General features: G+C 39.2%; 1 protein-coding gene across 1 annotated transcript in view; it reads right to left on the bottom strand.

Moving 5' to 3' along the window:
* Nucleotides 1-1598: 1598 nt before the first annotated feature.
* CNTNAP4 (contactin associated protein family member 4) overlaps nt 1599-17824 on the bottom strand; it is a 279906-nt gene continuing 263680 nt past the window's right edge. Inside the window, exons 22-24 of the mRNA XM_075411353.1 lie at nt 9775-9993; nt 9345-9416; nt 1599-5078 (exon numbers count right to left, since the gene is read on the bottom strand). Of these exons, the coding sequence (XP_075267468.1) occupies nt 4885-5078; nt 9345-9416; nt 9775-9993 (485 nt within the window). The 3' untranslated portion in view covers nt 1599-4884. The remainder of the gene's footprint in view (nt 5079-9344; nt 9417-9774; nt 9994-17824) is intronic.

Here is a 17824-nt window from a genome sequence, read left to right as displayed (position 1 = left end):
TAAAGTCTAAAGACTCCTAGCTTTGACTAAGTAACTCATTTACATGCATATGTGTGTGTGCATTTTCTCACATGTTTATGGAGATTTTTACTGTGGATTTGCACACTGTTTACAAAGGACTTTAGGCGTGATTTATTCAGTGTTATTTATATATAATTTTAGCAACATCAGAATTTCATCATAGATGGAAGTTAGAAATTCATATGAAATTCAATGAGATTTTACCTCAGTATCTGAAGGAAAGACATCCAGCTCCCCCCAACGCAGTTCTGATATTTGATTTCTTTCTTAACAATGGAAAGATCAAAGATTAGGAAGTTTGTATAACGTATCCAAAGAACAGTGCTAGTTCTTGTCAAACATTAGTTTTCAAACAGCCCTTCAAGAATAAGGATGAACATGGCTTCTTCGCAAAGCACAGTCTATAAGCAACTTTGGATTTTTCTTTCTGTTTCTTATATTATCAGTTTTAGCACTTTCTGTACACAAACCTATTAAACCCTTCCTTCCCACCACCACCAAAAAGCCCCCTGAGAAGGTTCTGAAAAGAGTAGATTTAAAGGGAAATTTAATTTCTCTATTATTTTTAGGTGTGTTCTTGTGAGGTACATCAAAAAACAACAGTGAAATTACTTCAGTACCTTTCATACCTGTTTTTTATTCAAGTCTAATTTCTGTAGGCTTTTTTATTTTTATTCCTTCTTGATAATGCACAATCTCATTAAATTATCAGAAACACAACGGATTAATTGTGTTTCTGGTTTCAGAATTAGGCGCTTGATTTGATAAAATTATCTGGAATTCCTGAATTCTCACTCCAGAGAATGTGCATTGCACCCCAGAGATCAGGGCATATGTTTTTTCAGCACTGACTTAGCAAATGATTTTCTGTCACAAAGAACATTCTTCCGCTGTGATATTACATGGCTTATACAGCTGCAAATCTGCCTTGAGTGTAAACAGTTACAATTACTCCTCAAGATGATAAAGTTTATTTCAAAAGGATATTTTCCTAACAATCCTCTACTGACCTGAAATAGTTGCATCTTCTGATTTCATCCCACTCTGGTGCTGCAGGCTTCCTGGCTTCTAAATCTAAATCTGTGTACTCTAATCTACGCAGCTTATTCCTCCGAGGAATTCTGTCTGCTTTGTCATTTACATGTTTTTTAAATTGTATGTCTCTGCCATGAATAATGATGCTATAGATTTATTTTGACTGTTAGTACAGTTCATGTTAAGTTGTACATTTAGCTATTACATAGTCTTCATCTACACAACAGTGGATGTATTGGAAAATGTTTTCCCAAAACCTAACTAAATCATATTTATACACTAAATGTTGAGTACATAAAAAATTATAAGCCCTTTGTAGCCAGCTCACACACAAACTTTCAAAAATGTACCAGCATACATGCTGCTATTTGTTTTCTAATGTACTTAAGAAAAAATATGTCATGGAAAATGTGTCAATGCGTAATAAATTTGTTTTATTAGCACTCAATAATATCCGTAAAGAACCACACTCACCAATATATTATGTGCACTTCTACATATTTTTACTGTTTAAAAAAAAAAATCAGTATTTTGTTGTCAGTTTTATACTTTTTAATACAAATTTTTTTAAAAAATATTTTCCTCACTTTATTTTAAAAAGTGTTTATTAACAGAGAGGTGAAAGGTCACACACTGGAACAGAGAATCAAAAAAAGAAAATTACATTATTTTATGATGTCTCAGCACACTTCAGTACCATTATTTTTTTGTACCCATAGAAATGTAACAAGTAATGGAAAACGCTGCTTCATTGACTATGAATCTGTATATCTCAGATTCAGCTGACAAATATACGATCACTCTTCCTGTGAATGAAAATGGGCATTTGCATCTTCAGGGAGATGTAATTATTGTATGCCACAAATCTGCAGAGAGATGTGCATTCAACAAAATCAATTTCTGTTTTTCCGCTTAGAATCCTTCACATTGTAAAATGCCTTAAAAAGGTCTTTGAATGAAATAATGTGCCATTCACAATGGCATTTATACCCTTTCCCCTCTTTTTTAATTAGTCTGTGAAATACAGGTTTTGTTCAGCTTTTCCCTTCCTGTTGCTTTTAAAAACTCTAAGGAATAGGGAAAGAAAATAAGTTTTTATTTGGAAGAAAACAAAGTAAGGGAAGAGACCTTTCTCTCCATAAAAACACACAATAAAAATTAACAAGAAGTAAAAGCAAATGACTGAAAATTTAGGTTTGCATACTTCGAGCTTGTCCTGGTGTGGATACCCTTTAGGTTTTATTAGGTTAATATATGGGTAACTCTCATATGAATAGTCCATCTTTCATTACTCTATCAAAATGTCCATTTTAGTGAACACCGTCATACAAGTTCTGTTTCACATGGTTACTACATCCTATGTTGATAAAAATGGAGCTGACTAGGAGTCATCACTGCTGGTAGATTTGTTGATATAAGTAACACAAAAAGGTGGACACTGATGAATCTATCACGGGAAGAGAAACCCTTTTGAGATGCAGAGGGTTTGAGTTCCAGAGAAGTCCATGAAAGGACTGTTCTTGAATTCAATGCAGTTTAGGTCAGACCTTTGAAAAGAAGGAGTTATAATTTTCTCTTTACGGTAACTAACTAGACTGAGAGCATCCATACTAGCAAGTGCAACAACTCAAGGTTGTCTTTTCATGACCCATGCAAGCCTTTCATCTCCACTCCCCATCCACAAAAAAGAATATTCTCATCTGTATTACTCATCAGGAACAGTCCACTATCATTTCCTCACTATGTTCCGTCCTTTCTAAAGGTGACCTATTGTCATAGACCAAACCGCATCAGCAAATACACTGACATATACACGACCTGCATACCCAGTTCTTGATCCTGGGTCCTCAGCTTGATTAATCTACCAGAGATGCATGCAGAATTGAGATGAACTATAAAGTGGTGCATCTTAATCTGAATAATTTATGATTGCAGAGCCTCCCGGTACCAAAAAAAAGGAAACAATTTTTTCCTAAACATGAAGTGAAGCTGTACAGGAGGAAATGGAAAAGAAGTGATAGAAATCTGAGAATAAAAAGTAAAGACCGATAGAAGAAAATAAGCTTTAAAAGACGATATCTGCTGGGCATTTATATTTACAACTACCATTTACGTAAAGAAATTTATGTATTAATGGTTTTGGCACACCATGTCAGGTTTCCGTGTCTTTCTAATGTTCTTGGGCATCTATGATAAATATTTTCTAAACTTCACAGTCCAGAGTCTAGCTTTGATTCTCCTTCACTGAAAGAGAAGAAAAGTAATGACTGTTATCACTACTTTCAAAGGCAGCAGACATAAATAAATTCTGAAAGCTGTTTAAATTTTAAACTGAAGGCTACAAGGACCTACAAGAATTCCTGATTCTTTTCTCAGATTCAAGCTCTAGGCACAGAGTCTCCTGTCTAAGGAAAACCAAAAAATCCATTGTGTGGGGGTCAGTTACCTATATATGGGTATCTAGTGCCACTTACGATGCCTTGGAGTATTGTTCCTGATTTCCAGATGTCTCTTCCAAAAGACACATACCTTTTCTAGATCTGGCAACATTCCCACCAGGCTACATGGGTATTTCAGATACTGTACAGTATTTAAAGTAACCTCATAATCTTCTGTTTAGACAACTTAAACCTACCCTTCATATCTGATAATCTATTTATACAACTTCATAGGCAGCTCTCCTTTGTCAGGACAGTAAGCACCTGTTCAATTTTGACTGGTATAATCAGACCTTATCTCGCAGGGGTATAGTAGGTACTTTTAAAGGAGAAGAACAAAAGTATTCAAGTAGCAGCCACTGTACTGGACTCTACATGCCCTATTTCTATTGTCATAATAATCATAAATAATTTCTATAGTTTAGAACAACTTAATCTTGAGGTCTGGAGCAGATCATAGATACAATGTTTTCAGAGAATACGTCCCAGATAGTGCACAGAGCATTACCTTGTGACAGAAGAAGCATTACTAATTTCCAGGGACAATAACCTTGATCGTCTTTTGGTGTTTTCACTCATGATAATTTAATTATTGTTAATTAATTACTTGATCTTTCCAAGAAAATATCTTGCCTTTTGTGATCCCTGTTTTATTTAAAATGCTTAGAATGTGCATGAGTGTCTTGGTACTATCACTTGGCCATAAGTGAAAACCTGTTGTAAGAGATTTTCCAGAAACAACATTGTATGCCTTTCATTTTTAAGTTCTGCTAGGCTTGCCAAAAAGAAGGGATAGCGATGACGTTGGTCAGGTCCTAGGGGAAAGAAGTACAGTTTGTTTTGGGCACCAAACTCTATGGCTCACAAGCAGATGCTGACACCAGCCAACAGCAGTTCAAAAGGCATTTCTCAGTTTGAGGAAGTAAGAGGGATCACTGTAATGCAACACAGCAGAATTTCTTTAGTAACACAAAGTATTAGAATCCACCTTTCACTTTGAACAAAATTCCAGAACCGTGTTCTCAAGAAAAGGATAGGAAAAACTTCATAACAATTTTCCCATTCAAAAATCATATTCAGTATGTACATTAAACTTCAGTTGTAGAAGGTCACATCAGAACAGTCGGAAACTACCAACAATGAAATTGGTTACAATATCTAATTCACTGTTACATAAAATTCATTTGCGGTATAATAGCTAAAGAATGCATGTAATTTGAAGAGGCCCCCTATAGCAATCATTGAGACTGAACATATGCAGTATAATAAGTCTCAAATCTGTTGCATTGACTGTAGAGTGCAAGAGCTTTTTCTGTCCATTGAGAGCCCCTGGCTTAGCAAAAAAGTCAGACTGTCACGTTATCATATTAAATTAAATCATGAATCCCAGTCAGAAGAAGTATTCCTTTTGATTTTCATTGGCTGTGTTTTGCATGCTGAGCTCACTTTTCAGTGCAGATTCAGCACTGTCTTCATTTTCAGATTGTTTTGCCTCATTCTTTGAGTATATGCCTTTTTTTTTATAAATGCTTATGGCTATGGCAGTGATGCAAAGTAGAATGAATATCACGACTGCTATCACACCTAGGAGAAGAAAAGAGAGAAGAGTCAAGAGAAAGAATAGACACTTAAAACTCATGGGCTAGAGCGTAGGGCAAGACAGGAATGACTCCATCACATAATGGAGGGGTTTGCAGGGTTTGAAAAATAAGGCATAGCCACTTTCAAATGAGAAACAACACTGCAGTATAAGCTTCATGGTGATTGTTTTGAAATTTTGCACACTGCTAATACCAAAAACAAACTTCCAAAGAATACTACAATTTTTAAACTTTTGAATGGAAGACCAGCAGGGGCCTTACAGTACAGTAGACAAGACCATCAGCCCCTAGTTTTCTGTCAGGCTGGGAACTCAACCCACTGCAGATATGAGGAGCTCTTCTTCAGGAATTTTTCTGCCAGACTACAGGACAGCGCAAAGGGCACTGCTATGACCTTCTCCTTGTCCCTAACTCCTGTTAGTATTGGACAAAGTACTCTCCCTTTCCTCAGTCACTCACGTTGCTCAGGACCCTTTCTCACAACACTTATCAGAAGAGAATCACAGAATCACAGAATCACAGAATCACAGAATGTTAGGGGTTGGAAGGGACCTCAGTGGGTCATCTAGTCCAGCCCCCCAAAGGCAGGACTTGTGTCCCATCAGCAGTTATCACCTGTGAATCAGCTCTCCTATCACTGCTGCAGGACTGGGGAAGGAACCTGGAGAGCAGAGGCAGACCAGAACGGGGTGAGGACAAAGGTACCAATCTGGAATTCTGAACCAGGTCCTCTATCAGCTCTGCCTGTGTACACCACAAAGTCCAAGCCTCAGATCCTTTGCAGTAAAAATGGTTCCACAGAATTAGTCCGATTTGTATCCAGTATGCCACACAAATTTGTTCAGACCACAGGTGGCTGGTTCTGACTAAACAATACAGTTAATGAGAAGAATTTATAAAGAAAGTGTAGAACAGTTCATCATAGGGACTCCAGTGCAAATTGATCAGTGTTTGTAGCCACCTATTGTCAGGTCTAATGGGACAAATTCTAATGTTTATTCTGCCTTGTGGAAGAAAATCCCAACTTTTTTTGACTGTCTTTGGTAGACCATAATAGGATGAAGAGGTTTTTGTGATCTATGTTAGCTAGGGCTCACATTTCTGTAACTGCATCATTGTAATGAATAGATACTAGTTAAAATACTAAAATACCAAAATCAAGGCTCACTTCATGTTCAGGGTGAAATAACATAGGTTTGACTCCTTCCCTTTCCTTTAGGTTTGTGGCACTTTGACATCCGAGGTGTGTTTTCGCTTTGCATGGCTACATGATCTTGGGTTCACATGTAAACAAGGTCCCTGCCTACACAGATGGTAGTGAGCAAGCTTCCTTTTCCAACAGCTTTAACAGCCCCATCTGGTAGGGTAAAAACATCATCAGTACAGCCACCTGCATTACAGTGTTCTAGCTGATCAGTTAGAAAGCCAAGACACAGGAGTAAAAGCTTTACATAGGGCACTCATCAGGTACCATATGTGCCAGATACCTAAACATAAGAGACTAATTGGAAAAGGCACGTAGTTTTAAAGGTGACTATTTAAGATTTATTAAACTGTTACCAGGGCACGCTGCTCTTTGTGCAGCGGATTAAGAACAGTAAGGAAAGAGATACTTCTCACAGAGACAAGCATGGCCTTACAGACTTCTGGCTCATCTCCTGTCTTCCTCATTCATCCTCTCATGATGGTCTCAAGCCCTCAAGTTCATGAGTCAGAGGTTGAGTAAGAGAGGAATTTGAGGAGAAAGGAAACAGAAGACAAACAGAAAGTGTTTGTCAAAGTGGTAGAAAACAATACTAGGCTTCAGGGAGGAAAAAAGCACTAAGCAGTCTAGGACATAGCTGTAAGTGCCTTAGCTGAGCAGTGGCTCAGCTGTGCTAGATGAAGAAACAATCCGCTGCATAACTTCGTCACTACTGCAACAAAAATAAAAATGCATAGTCCCTTAATACTGTAAATAAAAACAGACCACCCAAAACTCAGCACTTGTAATTTTTTTCATTCTCTAATATGAGCAGCCATCCTTGATGGTAGGAATATAAATGTTTTTTGTGTGGTATCTTCTCTTGAATAGTCTCTATAATCTGAATAAATCTTGTTCTTATTTTGATTAAATAGAACAATCACTCTTTTGTTTCACAGTCACAGTACATGTCCCTTTTAAGAGCTTGTCTATAAAGTTGCCCTGTCTGAGGTAGCTGAATTAGTACAACTCTCAAAGACTCATGTAATAGTACTTACATTAAACTTTTACTGAATATTGTACAGCTTGCCTTGACTTTTACACAATCATAGTTAAGCAGTAGAAAAATTGTGAGTGCATATTCCCAAATGTGTTTAATAACAATACAATTGTGAGGTAATTATTATCATCTTAAAAAGACTACAACTATTGTAGCTGGAAGTTCATAAATGACTTTGTTGTTAGTACACTTAAAAATCCGCACCCATACTAAATTACCTAGTACATAAAGTGATCTTTTTGTGTGGATACTTATGCAAAATAATACTTATCTTTGAAATCAGCAAAGTAATTTTTGACAAAATTAGACATGTAGAACAACTCAGAAACCATATTTTTAAATTCTGACCTCACTGAATTCAGTGGTAAAATTCTCGGAGTTTGTGTGTACACAAATATACATACAGAAGTACCACTTTACAAGCAGTAAAGCTTCTAGGTTTTCTTGCCTTTTATTTTGGTATCATTAGCATTACCGTGTTAAAGGTTACTGACCACGCGGCATGTTGTTGACAGGCACTGAACATAGCAGGTACCATTATTTAAACGGCAGACATACAGGTAACTGCAGGTTTTTTATCTTAACTCCACTTTCTATAGACCTAAATGCTTTTGTCCTCAGTGAGAAGCCTTGGCAGCTTTGTTCTCCTAAATCCCACTATGCCATTTGTCTGTTGAGGCTTTTAAAACCCTTGGAAAGGAAACCTATTCAGATTTTAAAAGATGGAGGGAATGACTTTTACGTTCCCCTGCTCTTTTTCTGTTTAAGTAATTAATGGAAATTCAAACTGTGAATTATACTTCAAATAGACTATCTCCATGAGCGAAAACAAGTTTCCTTCGCTCACCTCCTCCCAAAGGAATAAATATTTCCAGAAATTATCACAAGAGACAATACTATTCCTTGAAAGAAAAAAACTGAACTGGCGTAGACATGCACTTGCTCCAACACCTGTAACAGCAGCTGAAATTCTCCTGAGGGCCCCAGTCCCAAACTCTCCCTATTAAGGCTCACTTGAGTACTCTTCGTTCCTGCTAAAGATACAGAACTGGTGGGCTTCCTCACTACAACAGAGATGGATCTTGCTTAAGGATGGTCAGTCAGAAAGACAGAGTAATGGAAGCTGCATATCCCAAATATCCATTCTGTAAGTTAAGCACAAGACGTCTGCCCTAAGCTTTGTACCATATTTGTTCTGAAAAGCATAAAAAGTAAAGTGACTGTCAACATATTCAGTTTGGGAGCATTCAAACTATACACGGTTCTTCCTCTATTCCTCTGTTAGAAACAAGTGTTTTGAAAAAAGTTTGTGGATGATCGTTTGTCGTCCTATAGGAGCTGGTGAAAGTGGCCAGAAGAAATAGTAAGAAAATAGATGAGAAATGGTATTTCAAACCAACAACAATTATTTTTTATTATTTTAACAAATTTTTTTAAGCTGTTAATGAATGCAAATGACAATCTGTCCAAGAGTACATTGCTTTGCAAGTGTGAAAGCAGAATGAAACTTGTCTCAGTCTGTCAAAGGATTGTTTCAGGCAGTGTTAGACCCCATCTTCTCAAGAAACATCTATGTTGCTGAGATCTGCTAAAGAAGATTTTCAACTTGACTGGGTAGCAGAATGCAATTTTTGGGCATAGTCAAGGGGCAAAGATTTTCTTTCTTAAATATATGCTATTTGTTACAAAAGATCCAAGTACTTTTTAAAGTCATAGACACCAGCATTAGGCAGGTTGAAAACCTGACCTTAGCATCTGGTGTTTCAGCAGAATTTTCCAATGTATAGAAACATTAATGCCACAAATTTACCTAACATAAAAATACGACAGCTATTGGTTGCATTTTAAAACAATGATTGATTTTGTCTGTCTGCAACCTGTAATAAAATCAAACCTTTCTACTAGTTTTCTTATGCACACAAAACTAAACTGACTTCACTTCAGCAATGAACGACTCACAGTTATTAGAAAAAGGGTTCCCGTGGAGTTGTTATAGTCCCTATTACCTCCAATAATTGCAGAGTCACTTCTGATTGCATTAGCTAAGGGCTCTCCCTCATCTATTGGTCCAGAGTGATCTGCGGTAGAAAAAAAGGAAAGTGACAGACAAATAGAAGAAGGGTTTTCAAGAAAGCCTCACATGGTTACTGCTTATGCACAGTATGGTACAGTGCCAGTAAGTGTGGGTCCATAAGCATGCAAAGAACAGTGATGTAGACGATACTTTGCAGAGATAAAGAAAAAAAATGTAAACATTCAGAGGAAAAGAGAAAGGCTAGAGAAAAGAAAGCAAGTACATATAAAAGAGAATTATTTTTCAAACTACTCCTGAAACGTTAACCTACACAGAAAAAAAAAAAAGAGTTTTGATTCAGGTCATGAGTACTCTATTTAGTTTTGCTTCAGAGATCAGAACAAGTGATAACCATATGCTACCTGCAAATGAATGGGTTGTTTCACTTGATGTTGAGTCAGTTCCAGTTAAAGTACCACAGTTGGATTCAGTGACGTGTCCCTTTACAACGACAGGGGCTGATCTGCTGTGATGCAGTGCAGCCTTCAAAGGAGCAATGTGGTTGAACTGCACTGAAGAGAGACATCCAATAAACCCCTGAGAGTTTGCCTTCATAGTCTCCTCATCTACATCACTGTTTTCTGTTAATCAAAAGGAACATAACACAATTAATTATAGTGCAAACGTGTAAAATAAAGTGACAGAAGAATAAATGAATAATTAACCTGTGTTCCTCTGAGCATATTTGAGTTACAGCAACACATGTAGATTCACTGAATCCCTTTCTTGTCTGTCTTTAATGCAAAGACAGTCAGATATATTCAGCCCTTTTTTTAAACAGATGACAGTTGTTAGTCTGCTGAGGGAAATGCTTTTAACTTACTCTAACAAAAAGATTTAAGTATAACTAAATTATTTAAATCAAAATGCAACATTTTTTCATTCTGCAGAAAGGTAAGGGTGGAGCATGGATTCATGAAAAATATATTTTTAATTAGATTTTTTCTCATAAGTATGTACATTATTGGATCATAGTCTTTCCACAGATTCATATATGTTCTCCATCTCACCACCATCAAGTCTGTCAAAACAAAAACTCTCTGAAGACCTCAGATACTGGAAATCCACCCAGATATTTTCTGTGAAATTCTAAAAAATTAATGTTATTCTAATTTACTATACATTTTAAACATGATACTATTATCTTTCCCACTAAGAAAAAAAAAATAAGAAGAAACACCAACACCCCCTCTTATTCTCTTGAGATGCCTCTCTGGATGTATGTACTTTGTTAGAGCTCTCTATTTATTCCTCAGCTAGTGCTCACTAATGCACTACTTTGGAAATAGAAAACAGTTTATTTACTTTGATAGTTCTAATCGAAGCAAAAACTCTGGAAGTACTAATTATTCAAAGAGGACTTTTAAGGGAAGTAAGTTTTCAAGTTTTGTCAAAATAAAATGGGAATTTCATCTCATTTATTTCCACCTCCAACTTATCCTAGAACCCATGAATGAACTTGTGATAATTATGATGGCCACCATACCAACTTTAAACACTAATGGATAATGCACTCTGCAATACAATTAGGTTAATAGTGAAAACAAGGCTAATGCATTTTGGTAGAATGTTGCAAAATATCCCAGCAGCTTTTTCCTCAGCTACTCTCTGCTTGTTGCAGTGATGATGTATTATTAGAAAGATTACTGTCAGCAAAGAATCTGCTCACCTACATTGAAGGGTTACATAATAAGTTGGATGTTTAACTGCCTCTGTTCTCTCTGTAGCATATACTGCTTCTGATGATTGCCTCACTACACTGAAGGATCTGCTGGATCTGGAAGTCTTAAGAAAAAGGCTAACCTGAAGTGGCAAGAAAAAAATGTCCAAAACTCCTTGTGATAAAAATATGTATCTCTATGTAGGATCAAAAACCTCAAGAGTGGAAGCATTTTCTATTATTTTATGGTTTCTTGCACAAAAAATTTTGTAAACATTGTATGTATGTAATATGAAAGAAAATTAGATATTTAAAATCCTAAGTGTTCACATGACATTAATTAGAAAATACTGCTGAGATAAAATAAAACCTTTTATTAGATCAAGCAGTCTTACTGTCAAAAATCATAAGGTTTAGGAAGATAAACTCTTCTCTGCTGTGGAGTCCTGGCTGGACGAGAGGGGACATAGTTTGGTGCTGTTGAGCAACCCAGGCTTGGTAATGGAGATAGACCTTGAAAGCAGCGAACATGGAACACTGCTACAGAAGTAGAGTGGAGAACACGGAACGCTGGAGCAGGGGGACTGCCACGTTGTTGCTTCCTGCCTTGGCCGATTCCGGCCACGTTGCCGCTTCTGCTTCGAGATGCAGCTGTGCACCAATCACAGCGAGTTGTAGCTATTTTGACTATATATGGTTAAGATAACTAACCAATCAGAGGCTGTAACTGGTTTGCTATATAAACCTTGTTTTGCTGACTAATAAAGGTTGAACGATCAATAGTCATATTGGGGTGACATCATTACAATGGATCCATAACCCATGCCAACATTCCGCTTTAGTGGTTAAGTCAAATTAAACTGACTGAAAATGACACGTACACACACAAGTTGTTTATCAGAGACTGTATTTTATACTAAACTGCAGTTATGCATCCTTAAACATCTTAAAGGCAATTAAATGTGTTCATAATATGTTGGGTGAACTGTTTTCTGATGGGTTGGGCTCAAAAAGTCATAGTAAATGGGACCGCATCAGGCTGGTGGCCAGTCATCCATGGAGTTCTCAGTTTTAGGGCCAGTGCTCTTTAATGTTTTTATAAATGACCTGGATGCAAAAGTCCAATGTACTTTAAGTAAGCTTGCCAATGATACTAGAGGAGGAGGAGCTGTGGGCCCCCTCAGAGGAAGAGAGAGCATACAGAGATATCTGAATAGACTAGAGATCTGGGCAATCACCAACAGTATGAAATTTAACAAGAGCAAGCACCAGATTCTCCATCTGTGATGGGGTAATCCTGGTTATACATATAAACTGGAGGATGAGGGGCTAGAGAACAGCCCCTCGAAAAGAGATCTGAGAGTTTGAGTGGATGGAAAGTTGAATATGAATCAACAGTGTGCCCTGGAAACCAAAAGTGCCACCATGTCCTGGGGTCCATCAACCACAGCATAGCTAGCTGGTCGAGGAAAGTGATTGTCCCACTTTACACTGCACTGGTGCAGCCCAACCGCAAGTATAGCGAGCAGTTTTGGGCACCTCAGTAGAAGAAAGACATCAGACTGTTAGAGTGTGTCCAGAGGAGAGCAACCAAGATGGTGAAAGGTCTTGAGGGCAAGACTTCTGAGGAGTGGCTGAGGTCACTTGGTTTGTTCAGCTTAGAGAAGAACAGGCTGAGGGGTACCCTCACTGCAACGTACAGTTCCTCAAGGACAGCAGCGGAGAGGGAGGTGCTGATATCCTTTCTCTGGTGACCAGCAGTAGAACATGAGAAAATGGTGTGAAGCTGCATCAGGGGAATATCAGATTGGACATTTGGAAAAGGTTCTTCACTGAGAGGGTGGTCAGTCACTGGAACAGACTCCCCAGGGAAGTGGTCATGGCATCCAGCCTGTCAGAGTTCAGGAAATGTTTGGACGATGGTCTTAGTCATAGTTTAGTTTCAGGTACTCCCACGAATAGCAGGGAGTTGGACTTGATGACCTCTATGCATCCCTTCCAACTCAAGATATTGTATGATTCTATGATTCTACGAATCTGCTCTGCAGAAAAAAAAACTATACACATTTGACTTTCACAGCTAAATTACTAGGTAGAGGTACTGAAAAATGTGCTTGAAATGGACTGCCACAAAATCACTTTTGTGGAGCAAGCCTGTATTGTTATGAAAATAATATTATGCCCAGGCTTTTTCCATTAAAAGTGCTTATTACAGTTAAAATTAATTACAATCATACACCCAATGATATCAGTTCAATCTTGTATGGTTGGTTGTTCAGAGTTTTTTCCCCCTGTGGTTAATATGTGACCATGTAAACGCTGCTATGCTGCTACATTTTTTTTTTAAATATGAAGAAATACAACACAATTCTACTGAAGTTTACTTATGATTCAGATTCAAAAGACAAGGAGGAGGTAAATTAGTGAAAAATATGTCATTAAACATTTTTTTTCTGTTTTCTGTCCACAAAAGCATTCCATTTTAAAACCACTCCAAAACAGTCTATGCCATTCCATTATTTGTCATTTGTTTCAGAAGTTTACTGCTAAAAAAATGCCAGTAAAGAAAGCAATTTGATTAACAGGAAGTAATAGATAGCTCTGTCATCTACAATTCTGCTGACTTTTCAACAATATAAATCCAGTAAACAGGAGTTACAAGCGGGTGTTATTTGTGGAAATGTCATTTGTCACTCTGCTGAGACTGAGTAGAATAAAACTTTAAAATAAAACATTAGAAGGCAAATATTTTGCCAAGAGAGTTATTCCATCAGACTAAACTATCTCCAGTAAATCCCTGAATATTTATTTTTTAAAAATACTGTTATGTCCAAGATTGAAAGACTGTGAAAACTTTCTATTTCCCCAAATAATTATCCTGAAAAGCTTCTGTATTTGAAGTGAGACTTGACAAGCTTGGCTGACTAAATCAAATATCTGATGAATATTTTTTAAAAAAATTGTTTCACATAAGTTTGCTAGAGTACAGTTATATGTACTTTAAATCGTGGGACTTGCATAAAAATGCATATTCTAAGCAGACTTATATTGAAGGCTTTTCTAAACTAACTTTAAAACATTGAATTTTACTATTTTGTTCCTATATGAATTCCAAATTTCATGTTCTAGAAAAAGCTGCACAAAGACATATGGACATTTATAAAGCAATTATTAATTTAGCATATACTTCATTACAACACTTTTTTGGGAGTACCTATACATTATTGTTTTAATGTACCTATACATTATTGTTTTAAAAGCAGCCTCACAGTCACAGGCCCTGGTTCTCATGGGGGACTTCAACCACCCTGACATCAGCTGGGTAGACCATACAGCTAGGCAGGCGCAATCCAGGAGGTTCCTACAGAGCATCGATGATAACTTTCTGATGCAAGTGGTGGAGGAACCAACAAGGAAAGGCGCGCTGCTGGACCTCGTGTTAACAAACAAGGAGGGACTGGTGGAGGACGTGAAGGTTGGAGGTAGACTCGGCTGCAGTGACCATGAAATGGTTGAGTTCAGGATCCTGCATGGAGGAAGCAGGGCGATAAGCAGGATCAAAACCCTGGACCTCAGGAGGGCTGACTTTGCGCCCTTCAAGGAGCTACTGGGAGGAATCCCGTGGGCCAGGGCTCTCGAAGGCAGGGGGGTCCATGAGTGCTGGTCGCTTTTTAAACAACACTTCTTCCATGCACAGGAGCAATGCATCCCCCTGAGAAAGAAATTGAGCAAAGGAGGCAGGAGACCTGCATGGTTAAACAAGGAGCTTCTAGCGGAGATCAGGCAGAAGAGAAAGGTGCATGGAATGTGGAAAGAGGGACAGGCCACTTGGGAAGAGTACAGAAACGTAGTGAGAGCATGCAGGGATGCGACGAGGAAGGCCAAGGCCCACCTGGAATTGAAGCTGGCAAGGGATGTCAAAAACAACAAGAAGGGCTTCTTCAACTACATCAGCAGCAAAAGGAAGGCTAGGGACAACGTGGGGCCGCTGCTGAATGAGGCGGGTGTCCTGGTGACGGAGGATGCGGAGAAGGCAGAGCTACTGAATGCCTTCTTTGCTTCAGTCTTCAGTGCTAAGACTGGCCCTCAGGAATCCCAGGCCCCGGAGGTAAGAGAAGAAGCCTACAAAGAGGACGACTTTCCCTTGGTGGAGGAGGACTGTGTGAGGGATCGCTTAAGTGATCTGGATGTCCACAAATCCATGGGCCCCGATGGAATGCACCCAGGAGTGCTGAGGGAGCTGGCGGATGTCATTGCTGAGCCACTCTCCATCATCTTTGAGAGGTCCTGGAGGACAGGAGAGGTGCCCGAGGACTGGAGAAAGGCCAATGTCACTCCAATCTTCAAAAAGGGCAAGAAGGAGGACCCAGGGAACTACAGGCCGGTCAGCCTCACCTCCATTCCGGGAAAGGTGATGGAGCAGCTTATCCTGGAGGCCATCATCAAGCAAGTGGAAGAAAAGAAGGTTATCAGGAGTAGTCAGCATGGATTCACCAAGGGGAAATCATGCCTGACCAATCTGATAGCTTTCTACGATGACATGACTGGCTGGGTAGACGAAGGGAGAGCCGTGGATGTTGTCTACCTTGACTTCAGCAAGGCTTTCGACACAGTCTCCCATGATATCCTCCTAGGGAATCTGAGGAAGTGTGGGCTGGATGAGTGGTCGGTGAAGTGGATTGAGAACTGGCTGAATGGCCGAACTCAGAGGGTTGTCATCAGCGGCGCTGAGTCTAGTTGGAGGCTGGTGACAAGTGGTGTCCCTCAGGGGTCAGTACTGGGCCCAGTCTTGTTTAACTTCTTCATCAACGACCTGGATGAAGAGTTAAAATGTACCCTCAGCAAGTTTGCTGACGACACCAAACAGGGAGGTGTGGTAGATACACCGGAAGGCTGTGCTGCCATTCAGCGTGACCTGGATAGGCTGGAAAGCTGGGCAGAGAGGAACCTGATGAGATTCAACAAGGGCAAGTGCAGGGTCCTGCACCTGGGGAGGAACAACCTCATGCACCAGTACAGGCTTGGGGTGGACCTGCTGGAGAGCAGCTCTGCGGAGAGGGACCTGGGTGTCCTGGTGGACGACAGGTTAACCATGAGCCAGCAGTGTGCCCTGGCTGCCAATAAAGCCAATGGGATCCTGGGGTGCATCAAGAAGAGTGTGGCCAGCAGGACGAGGGAGATTCTCCTTCCCCTCTACACTGCCCTGGTGAGGCCTCATCTGGAGTACTGTGTCCAGTTCTGTGCTCCCCAGTTCAAGAAGGATGAAGAGCTACTGGAGAGAGTCCAGTGGAGGGCTACAAGGATGGTGAGGGGACTGGAGCATCTCCACTATGAGGAGAGGTTGAGGGAACTGGGCTTGTTCAGCCTGAAGAAGAGAAGGCTGAGAGGGGACCTTATAAATGCCTACAAATATCTGAAGGGTGGGTGTCAGGAGGATGGGGCCAAGCTCTTTTCAGTGGTGCCCAGTGACAGGACAAGGGGCAACGGGCACAAACTGAGGCACAGGAAGTTCCGTCTGAACATGAGGAAGAACTTCTTCCCTCTGAGGGTGACGGAGCACTGGAACAGGCTGCCCAGGGAGGTTGTGGAGTCTCCTTCTCTGGAGATATTCAAGACCCGCCTGGACAAGAACCTGTGCAGCCTACTGTAGGTGACCCTGCTTCGGCAGGGGGGTTGGACTAGATGACCCACGGAGGTCCCTTCCAACCCCTACTATTCTGTGATTCTGTGATTCTGTGAAAAGGCTGATTTTCAAATTAAAAATTTGAACTATCACTATGTTTTTAGATATCTGTGAAGCACAGTGAAAGTTTTGAACTTCTAACATTCCTTTATCAATAAACCTGTAATAATTAGAGCTGTTAAGCAGCCTTTTGAATTATTAATTATCCTCAGAGACTTTCCCATAAAGGCAAAACTAAAAATATACAATCTTACAACTTCAGAGACAAATAAACCAATATAAGAAAAGAAAATTTCACTATAAATAGAAGAGAATAATTTGGATACACAAAAAAATCCATTTCAAATGTGGGTACAAAATACTTTACTGATTTAACTTGGTCTTTCTTATTGAGAGTTTAGTGAAAATTTATTTTTATTTATTACGGAAATAAACAATTTTTACATTGCTGGAGATGTCCAGATTCAGTGTGATGCCTTAGTTTAAGTGAATTAGCTTAAAATCACACATTCTGTTAAACTGGTGAAACATAGTGTATAAATCAGACCTAAGTAAATCTTACTGAAAGCTTATCTTTATCTCAGTTGGCATGGAGAGGTTAACAACTCTCACTGAAGAAATATGTCACCCACAGATCCCCACACTGGGGAAACCTAGGAAGCTTTGTCTTGGGCAAACATCGCTTTACTCAGTGGAAGTAAGTTACTTCCTCAGTGGGTTGCTGTAAAAAAGAGAGGTTTCTACAGCCTTCTTACAGTGTGGGATGGTATCAGAGAAGGTATCTACTTAGCAGGAAAACAAGAATATAAGGAGCCCTTTGACTTGTATCCTGTGAACTCTGTTACTGAGTGTGCTGTTTCTCTCTTCCTTCACAACTTAACCTCCACATATTTTGCTAGGTCCTAACACAGCCGAGCTGCATCACTATTTTGTCACAATCTTGCATACCATAAATTCAGAAGTTTTTAAACCAGAAGGTTTAACTTCCAGGAAGAGAGGAAGAACATTGATTTTTTTTTTCCTGGAAATACAAAACTAGTTCTGCAGCTAACTCTGAGGTTTGCTTTCA

Source organism: Opisthocomus hoazin, chromosome Z (assembly GCF_030867145.1).
Source record: "Opisthocomus hoazin isolate bOpiHoa1 chromosome Z, bOpiHoa1.hap1, whole genome shotgun sequence".
In the NCBI taxonomy this organism is placed as follows: domain Eukaryota; kingdom Metazoa; phylum Chordata; class Aves; order Opisthocomiformes; family Opisthocomidae; genus Opisthocomus; species Opisthocomus hoazin.
Note: the sequence above shows the minus strand (reverse complement) of the source record. Positions and strands in the feature narration are given on the sequence as shown.